The 21,585-nt window shown below is 42.9% G+C and overlaps 1 protein-coding gene across 1 annotated transcript in view; it reads left to right on the top strand.

Annotated features, from left to right (window-relative positions):
- The window catches only part of LOC126484699 (whirlin-like), a 157,397-nt gene that overhangs the window by 94,245 nt on the left and 41,567 nt on the right, over positions 1-21,585 (top strand). The window contains exon 3 of the mRNA XM_050108295.1: positions 20,382-20,513. Within this exon, the coding sequence (XP_049964252.1) occupies positions 20,382-20,513 (132 nt within the window). The remainder of the gene's footprint in view (positions 1-20,381; positions 20,514-21,585) is intronic.

Below are 21,585 nucleotides of genomic sequence, written 5' to 3'. Positions count from 1 at the left end.
TAATTAGTTCTAAGTTCTAGGGGACTGATGACCATAGATGTTAAGTCCCATAGTGCTCAGAGCCATTTTGAACACCCATCTACAAGAAGATTATCAGAAGTGATTCACAAAATTACCGTAGAATATGTGTTATAGAATCTTAAAACATATTTTGAGCTCAAGTACACTGAGAAATCTTGAAACGAATTGCCTCCTCCACACCAAACAGCATGGGCACTGAAAACATTGGCCATTCGAAACCAAATTCGCGCTTTTGCCACATGACAAAGCCACGGATGAAGGCAGATAGGTAGTGTCTGCATTTTTCGTCTTTCAAAAAGCATTCGATTCAATACAACACTAACGGCTATTATCAAAAGCACGATCAATGGTGTGTGAAACGAAATTTGTGACGAAATTTAAGTAGAAGTGACTTCCGGTGTGTTCCAGGAAAGTTTGTTAGGATCCCTGGTATTTATTTTGTATGCGAATGAACTAGTGTCAAATACTAATAGTAACCTAAGGCTTTTGCAAATGGTGCAGTTATCTACTATTAATTGCTATCTTTCGTTACTGGAATGCGGACGGACCCAAAACGTTATCTTGGATGATCCTCAGATGTACAACTGAATGGAGGCGTACCTCTGGGCGTTTTGTTGGGACCCTTGCCGAGACAGAATGTGCCATATTTAGCCGTCAACTGCCCCTCGACATATATATAAGTTTGCTGCACAGTTTCCACAAGTCTGTTTGAACGAGTCCCACCTTCGTACTCACTATACATTCTCGATGTACACTATAACTTTGAGTTCATTTTTAGCTGCTATCCTGACATTAACACATATAGACCCGTTTGTGGTTAAATGATATGTACTGGTGAACCTTGCAAAAAATGGTTCAAATGGCTCTGAGCACTATGGGACTTAACATCTGAGGTAATCAATCCCCTAGACTTAGAACTACTTAAACCTAACTAACCAAAGGACATCACACACATCCATGCCCGAGGCAGGATTCGAAACTGCGACCGTAGCAGCAGCGCGGTTCCGGACTGAAGCGCCTAGAATCGGTCGGCGACAACTGCCGGCTCCTCCTGGCATTGTACAGTCACTTGCTGTGTATTTGTTTTAGATGTGAGGTGTTTGTCGGTGATGGAGGTGTCTCCAAGAAGGCCGGAAGATCTGTGGGTGGAATTGGTTGTTGACTTGAGTGTATCTAAATCTATTGCACTAGAAGTCCCGTACACTGTCATCGGAAGCGTTCACTGCCAAAAACTGCCTAGCTTTAAGCATCTGGAGCGAGCTGAAGACGAGTGAATGTGTTGGGTTCGGATTCATTTGCTGGAATCTTAAGGAAAGCAGCTTAGGCACTACGAACTGACAAGTTGCTGAGCTAAAGCGGAAGAATATGTAAGGCCCAAATTCATTAGCATGGATTTTTAAGGGGGCGTGATCAACCCACTAAGAAGTGACTGTCTAGGAGGTGAGTGACAGCTGATCACATCGGTGTGTCACCTAGAGATTGTGGCGAAACGATCTAGATCGAAGTGTAAGTAGCAGTAAGATGACTGCTGTCTCTGCAAGAAACGTTGATGTTGATTTGTACTGGCTTGTACGTGTTCGTTAATCGGCTCTCTATGTGCCACAGTTTGATAAGCATATAAGAACTGGAAACTTCCTGGCAGATTAAAACTGTGTGGCGGGCCGAGACTCGAACTCGGGACCTTTGTGGCGAAACGATCTAGATCGAAGTGTAAGTAGCAGTAAGATGACTGCTGTCTCTGCAGGAAACGTTGACGTTGATTTGTACTGGCTTGTACGTGTTCGTTAATCGGCTCTCTATGTGCCACAGTTTGATAAGCATATAAGAACTGGAAACTTCCTGGCAGATTAAAACTGTGTGGCGGGCCGAGACTCGAACTCGGGACCTTTGCCTTTCGTGGGCAAGTGCTCTACCATCTGAGCTACCCAAGCACGACTCACGACCCGCCCTCACAGCTTCAGTTCTGCCAGTACCTCGTCTCCTACTTTCGAAACTTCACAGAAGCTCTTCTGCGATCCTTGCAGGACTAGCACTCCTGTCAGAAAGGATATTGCGCAGACATGCCTTAGCCACAGCCTGGGGGATGTTTCCAGAATGGAATTTTCACTCTGTAGCGGAGTGTGCGCTGATATGGAACTTCCTGGCAGATTGAAACTGTGTGCCGGACCGAGACTCGAACGCGGGACCTTTGCCTTTCGCGGGCAAGTGCTCTACCATCTCAGCTACCCAAGCACGACTCACGACCCGTCCTCACAGCTTCAATTCTGCCAGTACCTCGTCTCCTACTTTCGGTTTTAATCTGCCAGGAAGTTTCATATCAGCGCACACTCCAGTACAGATTGAAAATCTCATTCTATATAAGTACTAGGTTTGCTTCTCAACAAATAATTACCACTACGCATAAGTCTACCACCCCGTGGATATACTCTGCTCTAGACAGAATACAGTATCATGATCGGTTCAGTATCCAACAGTGCGTGGGGGTAAAAAATGAGTAATTCTGTGATTAAGTCTTGAATCTCCCCCTACTCTCGAAGTAGCTCCGAATTATGCATGGAGGTGTGAGGTTGTTGCACCAACGTAACTGATTCACACGAAATATTATGCTGTCAACGAAGACTCTGGGTGTTGTGTGATGTCCTTAGGTTAGTTAGGTTTAAGTAGTTCTAAGTTCTAGGGGACTGATGACCTCAGATGTTAAGTCTCATAGTGCTTAGAGCCATTTTAAACCATTTGAAGACTCTGGCGCCATTACACTGTCGTATTTCTAGCACAGTAACCGTAGAAACAATATATAGTCTATGACATACTGTTGGACACGATTCTCACGATACTTTAGCAATGTGAGAACCTGTGTTTACTCAGTTGCTGTGAATACGAGGTGGGGATATACATTTGGCAAGGGTTGGCCGGCAACATGTATTTTGCTATTCTTCACAAAGCGGGTAGTATGTTTTGGTGTGCAGAAAGCGTTTCTCTTCGGCACTCAGGAATGTCTTTGAAGCCAGAGAACTATGGTTCGTGAGATTTTGTAGAGAGGAATTTTGTTTGCAAAGAACTTTTTGGTTCCGACAGATATTACCTCTCTGTCTGCTAAGAAAGCTTTTAGCGTTAACGGGAGGATGCTCTGGAAATAGCGGTCTTATTGGAGGCTGCTCTTGAGAGTTTTGACAGTGGGGAGGTTAGAGAGATGTATCTTACGAAGGACGTCGTATGTGAAAATGATCAACAGGATCCATTATTTACGAAAGGAGTCGCATATCGCGTAATCACAAACACACGCACGCGCACGCACCCATCCACCCGCACACACACACACACACACACACACACACACACACACACACACACGTGTTGCGAAAGTATGCTATTGTTCTAGATCTACGACAGCTTCTGTTTGCTCTCATCCATCTATACATGTGAGGCTGAGTGCATATTTATGTTTTGATTCTGCAGAATAGACCAAGTCAGTCTTGTAAAACCGTAATAGGACTCAACATGCAGTCTCACCCGGCACTTGAGACCACGCTTGCCAGCTGTCGCTATGGTCTTTGCACACGATCTGTAAGTGCATTTAGGAAGGATTTTTGAGTGAACTCCGTCGTCAAGGTAATGTGAACTAGGTTACACAGCATTGCAGTGTCTCTGTCAATTTTTTCGGATACGTCATACTGTGGATATCTCTGAAAAGATACTAAATCCAACGAACGACAGACCATAAAAGCTTCCTGCGGGTATAGGTATGAAGGTATCAGCAATGAGAGGTGTCAAAGAATAGATTTGACCAGTCTGACACACGAAGTGAAGGGATGCAGTGAAACTGTTCTGGTAAATAACACTCGTTTAACGCGTAATACTAAGTCTGACGAATGGGAACACGCACAGGAGACCATATTCCAGTGCTGAAAATTTCCGGCAGTTATAAATGGTTCAAATGGCTCTGAGCACTATGGGACTCAACTTCTGAGGTCATCAGTCCCCTAGAACCTAGAACTACTAAAACCTAACTAACCTAAGGACATCACACACATCCATGCCGAGGCAAGATTTGAACCTGCGACCGTAGCGGTCTCGCGGTTCCGGACTGTAGCGCCTAGAACCGCACCCGTCAGTTATAAGTATGAGGGTGGAATAGAGCTATCAGCAATGAGAAGCATCAAAGAGTAGATTTTTACAAGCCTAATGTTTTTACTACATGAGCCAGATTTTACATAGCTGATGACCACTTTTAGACAGTGCCGGCATATCCAGAACGTTTGAAAGCGCACCACCGTCGACTGCTCAGTTCTTCATTTGCGGCGAATATTCAGGTATTTCACTATTGTTCCAGGCGGCTAGTCTTTCCGAGAAATACCTTTAATGACTTGCAAGAATCTGTCATATCGCTGACATCGGTATTCGTTAAAAAATACAATACAATTTCCTCTGTTTCCGAGCTTTCACGCAAGAAGATGAGTTTCTAGTTACTCAACGGATTGCAGCATGTCCCACGCTAAATGTTCGGCTCTCGAAAGACATAATATCCACTTTTTATATTCAGAATTATACTCTGCAAGCGATCGGTATCATACTGGCATGCGCTCGATATCGAGAATAGTCGCATAAATGGTACGATATTCTGGAAACTTTCATGTTACTATTAGATTTCAGCATAAAATTGCCGCAAATATCATGGTTTTTTTGGCGTGTAAAACCGGTTTCGAGGTCGGTAAATTATTTCGTGACTGACGAAAGCATTTCTCTTCGACAAAGCTCAGATGGTAAACATTCTTGTAGTTCCAGATTCTGGAGAACGGTGCAACTCGTTGTAGAAACCACGGCAATAGGCAGGACCATCTGGTAACAGTAATGTCAGCAGACGTCATTGTGCCAGAGGAGCCAGCCCAGCCTTTGTACACCAGTTTGGGGAGGGACCACTATCCACGGAGTGCGCCCCAATCACGCATCAGACCAGCAGGTGCAGGGGTCAGTTGCCTCGTGACCGTTGGCCACGGCGGATGGTTGGTTGGTTGGTTGATTTCGGGGGAAAGGGGGCACCAAACAGCGAGGTCGTAGATCCCCGCTGTGGATGACTGACCGACCTCACGGGGAATATCTAACACCGTGACTATATACGACACATGTGTCTCTGTTTATGGGATCTGTGTGTCTTCGCAGTATATGTAGTAGAACCTCGTGGGCGATAGGTATATGTAGGATGATCTTGTATGGTGCTGAATATGAACTGTGTTTACCACAGCGACATGGCATGGTGGTACAATCGTTTGTGGTGATATAGCCTTGTTGGAGATCGGTTTCACCCAGAAAAATTGAAGTTTTCTTCGACAGCAGTGCAGCATCGCAACTAAGTATCTTTGGCAATAGTTTACGTATTTCATGCAGGCTTTGACTGTCAGTGCAACATGGCTGCTACATGTTTTTTTTCGATCTGCACAAAAATAGTATATCGCTGAAATTCTCGTAATTTGTCCGTCTGTAGAAAGTGGCAGACAGTGTTCACACACCAGCAGTAGCATTTTGGTGGGTACATTCAGTAAGAACCATGCAGGATGCTCCATTCACAGGAAGTTCCTAGACGTCAGAGAGTCACAAGGCAGCTTTTTCATGGAGCATAGAAGTCACTACAGACTGGTTCCAACAAGACAGTGGTAGAACAAGGCATCTGCGGAAAGTTCGATGACGTCAGAGAGTCACGTGATGTCCCTTTTGTTCGAGTGTTCAGAGACAAGTCCAGCCAAACCAGCCTGAACAGGTGGGATGCTGCCCGCCCGCCGCTGTGGCTTTAGAGTCTCTCGAGACCAGTACTTGTAGGACATCACAAATTCACTGAAAATTCCAGTCATTTGTGATGTGTCGACAGAAGTGCCGACACAGTGTTATTTTGAGGGGGCCGATAGGCACGCTATAAGCTCACGCAGAATATCTTGAAGTCTGAAACAGGACGCTCAATGAATTGCTATAAAGAAAAGTACGTTGCTTTGGGAATACTTAACTTTTAATCCGTCATTGGTTTACAACGTTCTTGATGAGACATTTCATACGATAACTATCAAACTATGTAAGGCTAATGGCGCCTTGCTAGGTCGTAGCCATGGACTTAGCTGAAGGCTATTCTAACGGTCTCTCGGCAAATGAGAGAAAGGCTTCGTCAGTGTAGTCGCTAGCAAAGTCGTCGTACAACTGGGCGAGTGCTATCCCGTATCTCGAGACCTGCCTTGTGGTGGCGCTCGGTCCGCGATCACACAGTGGCGACACGCGGGTCCGACATGTACTAAATGGACCGCGGCCGATTTAAGCTACCACCTAGCAAGTGTGGGGTCTGGCGGTGACACCACAATTTGTCTCGTCTGTGGGACAGTCCTTCGGATTCTAGGCGAATATTTTAGACATCTGATCTGCTGTGTGTCTGCGCTTTTTTCACGATATGTTGTGGGTTTTGAAATACATATGAACTTTTGAATATGTAATTGCTCTGATTTTCCCGTGTGTGCTTATACAATATTCTTCTTTTTCTTCTTCTTCTTACGCTCCACCATTTTCTTCGCCTTCCAACCAACATCCAGGAAGCTTTGGACACGGTCGTCAGCTGCATAATTACAGTTGATATAATCATTAACCACCTCTTTGTCCGACACCAACAACTTCTTTTCCGCTGAACACATTGGAAAGACCTATTGCCATCGTATCCAAGAGCTTAGCACAGACTGAAGCTTATCGTTTTATTTCCGGCAATTCACAAGTGAAGGAGAGAGATTTATTTTGGCTTGTGGGTGAAGGGAGCGTCCTATATTTTGATTTCGCCTGCTACTAGTTTCAAGTGGTACCACGGACTTTTTTCCAGCAGGATAACACCAGTTGTGGGACATCGTCAGTTATGAGCCCTACTGCGATTTTAGGCACTCGTTATGTAGCACTCTGCACATAGATGTGTAATTATGTGCTATCTTTACTTCAGTTTCCCACCAAAAATAAATAAAGTACATTAACCTAACATTCTTCTCCGGCAGCTGGGCAGAGACTGACTGATTCCTACCATTTCCTGGGGAGGAGTGGTGGTGGGGGGACGCATGACATTATAGGCGTGGAGGAAGTGCATGAGGGTCGGAGTGGGGAGGCCAGCAGCGCCCTCGGACAGTTGTAGTGCGAACTCGTAGCTCAGTTGCTCCCTGCATGTCAAGGCAAACACACACACGTCTCTGAGTTAGGGTACTGAAGGTAGACCAATCGAGCTATAAATAAATAAAATTCTGTGCCTTCCTCTCCAGCACAGAATAACCCTTTTGCACCAAAAATAAGTAAAGTACACTAATCTAACCTTCCTCTCCGGCAGCTGGGCAGAGATTAACTGTTTCCTACCATTTCTGGGGCTGACATCATAGGAGGGATGGGCAGTAAGTGACCCCATAGGAGTGGGGGAGGGGTGGAGAAGTTAGGTTTGGGGAAGGTACCCTAATTGCCATATTTCCTGCCATTTCCAGGGGGGGGGGGCATCGGTGTGACGTCATAGAGCGATGGGGGATACTGGCCGCCATATTGAATAAATTATTCTTCCACAGATCGGCTTTGTTCCTCTGCTCATGTAGTTCTGCAAGAGTTGTCGGTTGACAAGTCACACGAGTCAATCCTCATCCCATCGTATCAGACACATGCTCGATTGAGGACAAGTCCAGAGACCATGCTGGTCAGGGAAGTTGCTGCACGTCTTTCTGGGCGAGCATTATCCCACTGAAACAACAGTTCACCTTCCTGTTACAAGAATGGCAAAGAAAGGGTCTAACGACAGTCTACGCGTACTGAGCACTGGTAGTGTCCCCTCCAGGTAAGTTATACCTTATCACAACCTAAACCACAGGGCATGGAGTGGGCTCAGTGTTTCACTCTACCAGGCAGCGCTCACCACGTCTACTTCCTTTACGCAAACAACCATCTCTTGCATGCGGCCAGAATCTGTTTTCATCACTGAAGACTAGAACGCGCCTTCCAACTTATCCTCGAGCCATGCACGACGATATGGCGCGAGTAGAAGACGGGGTAGAGGTGTGCGTGCCCATAGTCCCATTGCTAATGACCGGTTCGCAACAGTTCGTGTTGTCACGTCTGGGCTCACAACTGTAGTGTTGCCAACTTAATTGATTTTCCACTAAAACTGGTGGTTTCCACCCTCATTTTAGTGGCGAAATATTTCTTCCAGTGGCTGGTGGATTTTATAGTGGTTTAGTAGAATTCAATTTCAGTTATTGAAAACGTGATCTCTCAACCACTAAGCTATTTGTATGTTTCGAATTATGTTATTTCTACTTTATTTGATATCAGGAATATTTGACTTTTACTGCGAAGACAACACTGCTGTATCACAATGTGACATCAAACGAACCACCACTTTCGACAGACTACGTGCGCGAATTCCCTGTAGAGTGAACAGTATTTAGTAGCAACTAGTTGCTTGCGCAGGCGCAGGAAGTGCACAACTGGTTTCAAACAATGGGTGCTCACTAATTTCATTGTTGTTGTTGTGGTCTTCAGTCCTGAGACTGGTTTGATGCTGCTCTCCATGCTACTCTATCCTGTGCAAGCTTCTTCATCTCCCAGTACCTACTGCAACCTACATCCTTCTGAATCTGCTTAGTGTATTCATCTCTTGGTCTCCCTCTACGATTTTTACCCTCCACGCTGCCCTCCAATGCTAAATTTCTGATCCCTTGTTGCCTCAAAACATGTTCTACCAACCGATCCCTTCTTCTAGTCAAGTTGTGCCACAAACTTCTCTTCTCCCCAATCCTATTCAATACCTCCTCATTAGTTACGTGATCTACCCACCTTATCTTCAGCATTCTTCTGTAGCACCACATTTCGAAAGCTTCTATTCTCTTCTTGTCCAAACTAGTTATCGTCCATGTTTCACTTCCATACATGGCTACACTCCATACAAATACTTTCAGAAACGACTTCCTGACACTTAAATCTATACTCGATGTTAACAAATTTCTCTTCTTCAGAAACGATTTCCTTGCCATTGCCAGTCTACATTTTATATCCTCTCTACTTCGACCATCATCAGTTATTTTACTCCCTAAATAGCAAAACTCCTTTACTACTTTAAGTGTCTCATTTCCTAATCTAATTCCCTCAGCATCACCCGATTTAATTTGACTACATTCCATTATCTTTGTTTTGCTTTTGTTGATGTTCATCTTATATCCTCCTTTCAAGACACTGTCCATTCCGTTCAACTGCTCTTCCAAGTCCTTTGCTGTCTCTGACAGAATTACAATGTCATCGGCGAACCTCAAAGTTTTTACTTCTTCTCCATGAATTTTAATACCTACTCCGAATTTTTCTTTTGTTTCCTTTACTGCTTGCTCAATATACAGATTGAATAACATCGGGGACAGGCTACAACCCTGTCTCACTCCTTTCCCAACCACTGCTTCCCTTTCATGCCCCTCGACTCTTTATAACTGCTATCTGGTTTCTGTACAAATTCTAAATAGCCACCTTTAGAATTTGAAAGAGAGTATTCCAGTTAACATTGTCAAAAGCTTTCTCTAAGTCTACAAATGCTAGAAACGTAGGTTTGCCTTTCCTTAATCTTTCTTCTAAGATAAGTCATAAGGTTAGTATTGCCTCACGTGTTCCAACATTTCTACGGAATCCAAACTGATCTTCCCCGAGGTCCGCTTCTACCAGTTTTTCCATTCGTCTGTAAAGAATTCGCGTTAGTATTTTGCAGCTGTGACTTATTAAACTGATAGTTCGGTAATTTTCACATCTGTCAACACCTGCTTTCTTTGGGATTGGAATTATTATATTCTTCTTGAAGTCTGAGGGTATTTCGCCTGTCTCATACATCTTGCTCACCAGATGGTAGAGTTTTGTCATGACAGGCTCTCCCAAGGCCATCAGTAGTTCTAATGGAATCTTGTCTATTCCCAGGGCCTTGTTTCGACTCAGGTCTTTCAGTGCTCTGTCAAACTCTTCACGCAGTATCTTATCTCCCATTTCGTCTTCATCTACATCCTCTTCCATTTCCATAATATTGTCCTCAAGTACATCGCCCTTGTATAAACCCTCTATATACTCCTTCCACCTTTCTGCCTTCCCTTCTTTGCTTAGAACTGGGTTGCCATCTGAGCTCTTGATATTCATACAAGTGGTTCTCTTCTCTCCAAAGGTCTCTTTAATTTTCCTGTAGGCAGTATCTATCTTACCCCTAGTGAGACAAGCCTCTACATCCTTACATTTCTCCTCTAGCCATCCCTGCTTAGCCATTTTGCACTTCCTGTCGACCTCATTTTTGAGACGTTTGTATTCCTTTTTGCCTGCTTCATTTACTGCATTTTTATATTTTCTCCTTTCATCAATTAAATTCAATATTTCTTCTGTTACCCAAGGATTTCTATTAGCCCTCGTCTTTTTACCTACTTGATCGTCTGCTGCCTTCACTACGTCATCCCTCAGAGTTACCCATTCTTCTTCTACTGTATTTCTTTCCCCCATTCCTGTCAATTGTTCCCTTATGCTCTCCCTCAAACTCTCTACAACCTCTGGTTCTTTCAGTTTATCCAGGTCCCATCTCCATAAATTCCCACCTTTTTGCAGTTTCTTCAGTTTCAATCTGCAGTTCATAACCAATAGATTGTGGTCAGAATCCACATCTGCCCCTGGAAATGTCTTACAATTTAAAACCTGGTTCCTAAATCTCTGTCTTACCATTATATAATCTATCTGATACCTTTTAGTATCTCCAGGATTCTTCCAGGTATACAACCTTCTTTTATGATTCTTGAACCAAGTGTTACATATGATTAAGTTATGCTCTGTGCAAAATTCTACAAGGCGGCTTCCTCTTTCATTTCTTCCCCCAATCCATATTCACCTACTATGTTTCCTTCTCTCCCTTTTCCTACTGACGAATTCCAGTCACCCATGACTATTAAATTTTCGTCTCCCTTCACTACCTGAATAATTTCTTTTATTTCATCATACATTTCATCAATTTCTTCATCATCTGCAGAGCTAGTTGGCATATAAACTTGTACTACTGTAGTAGGCATGGGCTTTGTGTCTATCTTGGCCACAATAATGCGTTCACTATGCTGTTTGTAGTAGCTTACCCGCACTCCTATTTTTTTATTCATTATTAAACCTACTCCTGCATTACCCCTATTTGATTTTGTATTTATAACCCTGTAATCACCTGACCAAAGGTCTTGTTCCTCCTGCCACCGAACTTCACTAATTCCCACTATATCTAACTTTAACCTATCCATTTCCCTTTTTAAATTTTCTAACCTACCTGCTCGATTAAGGGATCTGACATTCCACGCTCCGATCCGTAGAACGCCAGTTTTCTTTCTCCTGATAAAGACGTCCTCTTGAGTAGTCCCCGCCCGGAGATCCGAATGGGGGACTATTTTACCTCCGGAATATTTTACCCAAGAGGACGCCATCATCATTTAATCATACAGTAAAGCTGCATGTCCTCGGGAAAAATTACGGCTGTAGATTCCCCTTGCTTTTAGCCGTTCGCAGTACCAGCACAGCAAGGCCGTTTTGGTTAATGTTACAAGGCCAGATCAGTCAATCATCCAGACTGTTGGCCCTGCAACTACTGAAAAGGCTGCTGCCCCTCTTCAGGAACCACACGTTTGTCTGGCCTCTCAACAGATACCCCTCCGTTGTGGTTGCACCTACGGTACGGCCATCTGTATCGCTGAGGCACGCAAGCCTCCCCACCAACGGCAAGGTCCATGGTTCATGGTTCATGGTTCATTATCGCTTCGAATAACCAGTGAGCGCTTGTTGGCTCGCGCAGGATGCGTCAGGTTAGATGCGCAGAAAAAATAACTCGACTGCAGTCGTTCGTGGTGTGCACTATACCGTTGCAATTACCAGTGTATAGCGTTATTTCACGACTTCATACGTGTATAACTATGCTGAAACCACAATATATGCAAAAGTTTCGGGATTTTTGGCTTCGACACCCACATTTAAAAGATTGGCCTAAAGTTATTTAAAGTACTACTAGTCAGGTAGCGAAGTGCAAATTTTGTGGTACAGTTTTAAAGAGTCACTATGGAGATTTGAAGTTTCATGGGATGTCAAAGAAGCATGTACAAAATAAAAAGGTAAGCAACCTTTTTTAAAAGTGATTAGTCATTCAATTGACCGGTTTTACATCTTTGACAACTCTCTAAGTAAATTGTTCCAGGTTGTAACTATGCAGCCTAAAATTGCTTTTAAGTCAGAGACCATTGGGAATTAAGAATAAGGAAGAAGCAAGACTTGCATTATTCACAGCCATGCTACTAGTATACGTGTAGTCGACCTTTTGGGAGAGGTAATCAATCACAACATCAAAGAGATATCGAAAACGTTCAGCTGCACCGAACTAAGTGCAACTGACGTTCTAAACCAAGATTTAGCTTATGAACTGATGAATCTACCGATATTGCTGTACGTAAATTGTAGCTTATTACAGTAAATTATACCAAAAAATACTAACTACATACCTCGAGTTTGCTGAACTGCACGAGGGTAATGCTGAAGCTATTGTCTCTGCTATAAACAAGACACTTCAACGACTTGAAAATTGCATGGGCATTGGTACAGGTAGTGCCTCTGTTGTTTGGAGTAAATAACGGAGTATTTACAAAACTGAAAGAAGTACCACACTTGATTTTAGTATGTTGCTTGTGCCATTCCTTGCAAATGGTTGTTTCAGTTGCTGCATAAGAATTTTTACCGAGAAATTTCGTGTTTTTAGTTAAAGACCCATATGATTGTTTTAGTCACTCCTCTTCCAGACAATCTCTTTATAAGGAGCTACATAAAACCATCAACGATGGACAGAAACCGTTAAAAATAGTTCAAGTGTGTCAGACAAGGTAATTATCAATAGAATCCGCTGTATAAAGAATATACACGTAATGGTCAGAGCTATGTCTGGGAGACGAGTCTTTGGTATTGACAGCTCGGTAGCGTCTTTCCGTTGCCTAGCGACCGCAGGCAGGCAGCCAATGACGGCCTGACTTTGAGCGAGTAGCAAGGGCCGCGTTGCCGCTCTGAAACCCGGTCGCGCGCGCTTATGAAACTTACCAGTGTCTCGCGTGCAGGCGGTTCGGTCGTTCGTCGTTTGTCTGAAGTTGAATTCGCAGTTTATTTCGTTTTTGTTGTTTTTAGTGTTTCTTTGTTTATGTTTCGTTGTAAACAATGTCTAGTGCGGCGGGTAGTACCAGCCCAACACAAGAAGTGAAACAGAGGAAGAAAAGTGTGCTACACACCCAGACCCGTGAATTCGTGTGCTCTGTGAGGGATTACATTGAGAAAGAAAAGTACAAAGGTGGGCCCTTAATTCCTGTTGTTTAGGTTGTGAAGAGAACTGCAGCAGCATTGAAAATAAGTAAGAACACTGTTGTAAAGATAGGGAAAGAACAGTATAGTGTAGATTGTGACGAGAGTGGCACAACAAAGCTGCACACACCAGGAAAGAAGCGACCGAGAAATAAGCAGGTGACAGCTTTGGACGATTTTCAGAAAGACGCTATTCGTCGTCATATATACAGCTATTATAAGAGAAGGGAACATCCCACTCTATCTAAATTACAGGTGTCGCTTCAGAAAGACGATCTTTTTAAAGGGAGCAAATTTTCATTGCGTACAGTGTTGAAAGACATAGGCTTAAGCTATTCACTGTTTAACGGACGCAAAATATTAATGGAAAGGACAGATGTAGTTGCATGTCGGTGCAGATTTCTGCGCAGGATCATGGGTGTGGAATTCGAAAGTATAGTGTGGTTAGATGAAACTTGGGTCAATGACAGCCATTCTTTACGTAGAGGCTGGAATGATGGAACGCCCGAGGGGACAATGGCAGTGCCTGTCGGCAAAGGAGGGCGTATTATTGTCTTACATGCAGGAACATCGAAAGGTTTTGTGCCAAACTGCTTGAAAATGTTTCGGTCAAAAAAGACGGGAGATTACCATGAAGAAATGAACAGTGTAGTATTTCAAGAATGGTTCGAGACATCGCTTATGACGAATCTGACAAGTCCATCAGTGATTGTTATGGACAATGCGCCTTACCATCCCGTTATTCACGATAAGGCACCAACCTTGGCAACAAAAAAAGACGATATCATTCAGTGGTTGAAACGGCGAAAAATAGATTTCAGAGAAGATTTAAGGAAGGCGGAACTGCTCGAAATTGTGGCACAAAAGAAACCCCAATTTCCAACATATGTAATTGACGAGATTGCTAAAAGGCACTGGCATGAAATCGTTCGGCTTCCTCCATACCACTGTCACTTCAATGCAATTGAAGGAGTGTGGGCGCAGATAAAAAATTACATTGCTGCAAACAATAAAAAATTCACGATCTCTGAAGTGGAAACTCTCCTTCCAGCAGCTATCAATAAAGTGACAAGCGAGACGTGGGCTAAAATTGTAAACAGCACTGCAAGTGCCATCAGAGAGGCGGCCAAAACCGAAGGGGTTGTGGAAGAATGCATCGAAAATTTAATTATACATCTAGGAGAGAGCAGTGATAGTTCGAGTAGTGCTGAGGAAGACAATGTCAAATCAGATTCTGACAGTGATGTGAGTGGTGTTTTTCCATTACAGTAACTACAACGTATTCAGGAATGTAAGGAGGGAGTTTGCTATCGATCTACAACCAGATCATCATATTGTCAGTACTTTCTTCAGATTATAACTCTTACTACACTGACCAATTATTCTGTAGCTTGTAGTAGAACAAATTAATAATGCTAATACTTAACAATGGAAACCAAAACTGCTAATGTTCAGCAACTTGCGAAAATAGTTTTCATTTTAGTTGTGAAGTTTAACAAATAACTGTATTATGGTTCAAATGGCTCTGAGCACTATGGGACTTAACATCTATGGTCATCAGTCCCCTAGAACTTAGAACTACTTAAACCTAACTAACCTAAGGACAGCACACAACACCCAGCCATCACGAGGCAGAGAAAATCCCTGACCCCGCCGGGAATCGAACCCGGGAACCCGTGCGTGGGAAGCGAGAACGCTACCGCACGACCACGAGATGCGGGCTAACTTTATTATGTTTCAGCATCTTAGATACTTGTACTAAATAGCTCTTATCAGTTTTCGAGTTAATATATTTCAAGCATCAACTTTAAATAAATTCACGCGTACCAATACGACTTGTATTGTGTCTCGCTTTTATTTCTGCTGCTGGAGAATGCGTGTAGCAGACAGGGCTCCGCGTGCTGTGAGCCACGTTCGGCAACAGCGTCGTCTGCCCGCCGGAACTGTCAGTACCAATCACTCGTCTCACGGACTATAAAAAACACATTTTTCCGTAGCTAAAGTGCGCGAAAGATGTCACACGTCAGAGTTTCTGCACGCTATGTATGCGAACGAGATAAGTTACGCATATACTCGTATTTCATTTTTATATCCAAGCCCGCCGGAGTGGCCGTGCGGTTCTAGGCACTACAGTCTGGAGTCGAGCGACCGCTACGGTCGCAGGTTCGAATCCTGCCTCGGGCATGGATGTGTGTGATGTCCTTACGTTAGTTAGGTTTAATTAGTTCTAAGTTCTAGGCGAATGATGACCTCAGAAGTTAAGTCGCATAGTGCTCAGAGCCATTTTATATCCAATATTAATTGAAATAAACAGAGTCAATAAAATATTCGAGTCGAAACATACATATCTCATAAAATTCTTTGATGAGCTGACAAACCTGATAGATACGCTTCTCAGCAAAGTTACGTTACCTGCAAATAAAGTTAATACTTTTACTCATAATATTCGTAATTTCTTCGATCAAAGATGTTATCCGGGATTCTGCTTCGAAAAGCAGTTGCTTTAAATGAGAGAAAAAGGATTACCATGGGAAGACGAAGAAATGTTGCGTAATCGGTGCATAACATTTGTATTAAGTCTGATTGGAGAAATAAAAAACAGGTTTCCAGAAAATTTGGCGGTGATGAAAATATTCCCAGATTAATTGTTGAACAAGCACTTAATCACAACAAAGAATATGTAACTGATATAAAATGGCTCAGTTCAATAAAAGTATAGAATTTACAGCAAGAGTGGATGATCAGCGGCAACAAATTCATTTGTTGAACTGGAACGAGATCAAAGATACAAAAAAGTTTTGGAATGAAGTATTGCATTTCAGAGATGCTCAAGAGGAATCCAGATTTGAGGAATTAGTGACTTTTCCTGTTACTCTCCTAATACTGTCTCATTCCAATGCCGATGTTGAGAGACTATTTAATAATGATTGTAATAAAAAACAAGCAGAGGAATAAAACGAAATTAAATCTTTTAACTGCTATATCAAGAATACGCTGTGGTTTGAGGTTGGAAAGAAAATACTGCAATGAATATGAAATTCCAACAAACGTTGTAAAATAAATCAGTACCAAAGAATCGTTTCAATCTGAAACCGACGACGATGATGATGATGATGCAGACAAAAGTGATTTCTCTGAAGAAGACGAATTCATTTATATAATTAGTTGGAGTTATAGAACTTTTTGTATTTTCCTGACCTTGACTTTCTGATTTATTCATTGTATTTTCATTTAATGATTGTGAATATTTTATTGTTGTTGTTGTTGTTGTTGTTGCGGTCTTCAGTCCAGAGACTGATTTGATGTAGCTCTCCATGCAAGCTTCTTCATCTCCAAGTAACTATGCAACCTACATCCTTGTGAATCTGCTTAGTGTATTCATCCCTCGATCTCCCTCTACGATTTTTAACCTCCACACTGCCCTCCAATACTAAACTGGTGATCCCTTGATGCTTCAGAACATGTCCTACGAACCGGTCCCTTCTTCTAGTCAAGTTGTGCCACAAATTCCTCTCCTCCCCAGTTCTATTCAGGTGATGATGATGATGATGACGTTTGGTTTGTAGGGTGCCCAACTGCGCGGTTATCAGCGCCCGTACAAATTCCCAAACTTTGCTCAGACCAAGCTCGCCACTTCCATGAATGATGATGCAATGATGAGGACAACACAAACACCCAGTCATCTCGAGGCAAATTCTATTCAGTACCTCCTCATTAGTTACGTGATCTACCCATTATATCTTCAGTATTCTTCTGTAGCACCACATATCGAAAGCTTCTATTCTCTTCTTGTCTAAACTATTTATCGTCCATGTTTCACTATCGTACGTGTCTACACTCCACACAAATACTTTCAGAGAAGACTTCCTGATACCTAAACCTATACTCGATGTTAACAAATTTCTCTTCTTCAGAAACGCTTTCCTTGCCATTGCAAGTCTACATTTTATATCCCCCCTATTTCCACCACCATCAGTTATTTTGCTCCCCAAATAACAAAGTTCATCTACGTCTTTAAGTGTCTCATTTCCTAATCCCATTCCTTCAGCATCACCAGATGTAAAACGATTACATTACAGTATCCTCGTTTTGTTTTTGTTAGTGTTCATCTTTTATCCTCCTTTCAAGACACTGTCCTTTCCGTTAAACTGCTCTTGCAGGTCCTTTGCTGTCTCTGACGGAATTACAATGTCATCGACAAAAATCAAAGTTTTTATTTCTTCTCCATGGATTTTAATTCCTACTCCAAATTTTTATTTCCTTTACTGCTTGCTCAACATATAGATTGAATAACATCGGGGATAGGCTATAACTCTGTCTCACTCCCTTACCAACCACTGCTTCCCTTTCATGCCCTTCGACTCTTATAAGTGCCATCTGGTTTCTGTACAAATTGTAAACAGCCTTTCGCTCCCTGCATTTTACCCCTGCCACCTTCAGAATTTGAAAGAGTATTCCAGTTTACATTGTCAAAAGTTTTCTCTAACTCTACAAATGCTAGAAACGTAGCTTTGCCTTTCCTTAATCTATCTTCTAAGATAAGTCATAGCGTCAGTATTGCCTCACGTGTTCCAGTATTTGTGCGGAATCCAAACTGATCATCACCGAGGTCGGCTTTTACCAGTTTTTCCATCTGTCTGTAAAGAATTCAAATTAGTATTTTGCAGCTGTGACTTATTAAACTGATAGTTCGGCAGTTTTCACATCTGTCAACACCTGCTTTCTTTGGGATTGGAATTGTTATACTCTTCTTGAAGTCTGAGGGTATTTCGCCTGACTCATACATCCTGCACACCAGATGGTAGAGTTTTGCCAGGGCTGGCTCTCCCAAGGCTGTCAGTAGTTAAATATTAACTATTATGGAATATTGTCTACTCCCGGGGCCTTGTTTCGACTTAGGTCTTTCAGTGCTCTATCAAACTCTTCACCCAGTATCATATATCCCATTTCATCTTCATCTACATCCTCTTCCATTTCCATAATATTGTCCTCAAGTACATCGCCCTTGTATAGACCCTCTCTATACTCTTTCCACCTTTCTGCTTTCCCTTTTTGTCTTAGAACTGGGTTTCCATCTGAGCTCTTGATATTCATATAAGTGGTCCTGTTTTCTCCAAACGTCTCTTTAATATTCCTGTAGGCAGTATCTATCTTACCCCTAGTGAGATAAGCCTCTACATCCTTACATTTGTCCTCTAGCCATCCCTGCTTAGCCATTTTGCTCTTCCTGTCGATCTCGTTTTTAAGACGTTTGTATTCCTCTTTGGCTGCTTCGTTTACTGCGATTTTATATTTCTCCTTTCATCAATTAAATTCAATATCTCTTCTATTGCCCAAGGTTTTCTACCGTCCCTGATCTTATTACCTATTTGATCCTCTGCTCCCTTCACTATTTCATCCCTCGAAGCTACCCATTCTTCTTCTACTGTATTTCTTTCCCCCGTTCCTGTCAATTGTTCCTTGATGCTCTCTGTGATACTCTCTACAACCTCTAGTTCTTTTAATTTATCTGGATCCCATCCCCTTAAAATCCCATCTTTTAGCAGCTTCTTCAGTTTTAATCTACAGTTCATAACCAATAGATTGTGGTCAGAGTCCACATCTGCCCCTGGAAATAGCTCACAATTTAAAACCTGGTTCCCAAATCTCTGTCTTACCATTATATAATCCATCTGAAACCTTCCACGGACTCCAGGCCTCTTCCCCGTATACAGCCTTCTTTCATGATTCTTAAACCAAGTATTAGCTATGACTAAGGTTTGCCCTGTGCAAAATTCTACCTGGCGGCTTCATCTTTCATTCCTTACCCACCCCCACCCCCATTCCATATTCAGCCACAACTTTTCCCTCTCTTCCTTTTCCTACTACCGAATTCCAGTCCCCCACAACTACTAAATTTTCGTCTCCCTTCACTATCTGAATAATTTCTTTTATCTCATCATACATTTCTTCAATCCCTTCATCATTTGCGGTGTTAGTACGCATATAACCTTGTACTACTGTGGTAGGTGTGGCTACAATAATGCGTCCGTCATGCTGTTCGTAGTAGCTTACCCGCGCTCTTATTCTTTAATCATTATTAAACCTACTCTTGCATTACCCTTACTTGATTTTGTATTTCTCCTCTATTCACTTGACCAGAAGTCTTATTCCTCCTGTCACTGAACTTCACTAATTCCCACTATATCTAACTTTAACCTGTTCATTTCCCTTTTTAAATTTTCTAACCTAACTCTCGATTTGATTACTTAATAATAAAGGAAGCTAATTACTAATAATCTTATTGTTATCTTTCACAATAATTTTAAAATATTAGTGGAAATTTTAGCGATTATGAGAGTAGGGGCATTTTTGTTAGTGGTCTGCTGGTGGTTTTTGCACTTGAAACTGGTGGGGAGCTCACTATGACTGTTGGCAACACTGTTCACAAGCCCTGTTATCTGTGCTCTGGTAGCTATACGATCTACCACTGTTGCCCTCACAATACGACGATCCTGGCGGGCATCTGTGCTGTGGGGGCGTCCAGAAATTCACCTACTGGTGTGTGAATGTTCACGTGGCCACTGATACCAGGACCACTGCACAAATGATGCAGCACGTCCAGCTTGTGAGGCACTGTTCCGAAAGAACGATCCCGCCACTAGGAATAACAAAGCTTGACCCCTTTCAAACTCGCTCAGTTGGCTGTAGGAAGCACGAGCCAGGGTGTGAATCGGACATTCAAAGTAGCTACGATCCCCCTTGAAAATGTCCTCCGCAGGTGAGGACGAAACGTTAGATTTTAAGGTGAAATCCATTCGACCACTGCACATAATAACCCTGAACATTTTATTAATTGAGATATAGAAGCTGACGGAGTATAGAAGCCGATGTAAATAGCGTGTAGAGGTGGATTATCCACCTTTCAGTATCAAAAAACCCTCGAACTCTTAAACCGTGCCTACATGTGCCTCGGTCGAGGTATGAAGCAGAGCTAACTACAGGGGTCGTGTGTGGTGTGTGCGCAGGGCGCGCTGGTGGTGCCCGACCAGCAGGGGAACCTGCGCATCACCGTCAAGAAGACCAAGCCCACGCTCGGCATCGCCATCGAGGGAGGCGCCAACACCAAGCACCCGCTGCCGCGCATCATCAACATACACGTACGTCCTGCACTCGCTTATTCTCACTTATTTGCCGTCGCCTGAATCTTAGCACAGTCTATTTTGTAAGGACTATTAAAAACAGAAAGGAACGAATTAGCCTACCTATGATGTAGTTTATCTCTTAGTCCTTTAACTATTGCTGTCCTGTCGTCCTCACTTGTGTGTAATATGCTGTTAACAATTATCACTTTACATTCGTCTGACTGCAACTCAGTGAAATGGTTTTTTTTTTCGTCCCATAATCCTTTCACTTTTATTACGGGGGCTGCCCAGAAAGTAATGCACAACACTTCTTTTCTCAGCCGAAAACAGCGCTCCAAGTACGAAACGTTACATGTGTATTTTTTGAAGTCGCCTAAGTGAGAGCCACAAGTTTCCGTCACTTCCGGCAGATAGCGTAGCTGCAGGACAGTTTCAAAATGGCGTCTGTAGATGATGCACTTTACAAGCAACGTGCCATCTTTGAATACTGCAGAGAAAGAAACTGTGGGAAATATTCACAAACGCTTGTGAAAACTATGGAGCGTCTGCTGTCGGCAGAAGTACAGTTAATCGCTGGGCACGGAGAGTGAGGTCATCAGAAGGCGTTTCGGCGGAGCTCCACGATTTGCAGCGGTCGGGGAGACCATCCACGGCTGTCACACCTGACAGCCCTGACCTACCCCGTCGGACTTCCACTTGCTTGGGCCATTGAAGGATGCCATTCATGGAAGACATTTTGAGGACGATGAGGAGGTGATTCACACAGTGAAGCACTGGCTCCGCCACCAGGACAAGGATTGGTACCGACAGGGCATACACGCCCTTGTTTTGCACTGGAGGAATGCCATAGAACGGGATGGACATACGTAGAAAAATAGGGTGTGTGGATGAAACACAATTCTTTCGTGTTGGTAATTCTCATTATGTTCAATAAAGAATTGTTGAAGAAAAAAATGCAGTGCATTACTTTCTGGGCAACCCTCGTGTCTGAAATACATCTTCAGTGGCCTAAAATATGTACATATTTGTGTTTGCATCTAATAAAGGAAGTGGTGAAAATACTTAAACAAGCGCTAATTCACACACA

This window comes from Schistocerca serialis, chromosome 6, assembly GCF_023864345.2.
Source record: "Schistocerca serialis cubense isolate TAMUIC-IGC-003099 chromosome 6, iqSchSeri2.2, whole genome shotgun sequence".
NCBI classification, from domain to species: Eukaryota; Metazoa; Arthropoda; class Insecta; order Orthoptera; family Acrididae; genus Schistocerca; species Schistocerca serialis.
The sequence above is the reverse complement of the archived record's forward strand: the minus strand, read 5'-3'. Positions and strand labels throughout refer to the sequence as shown.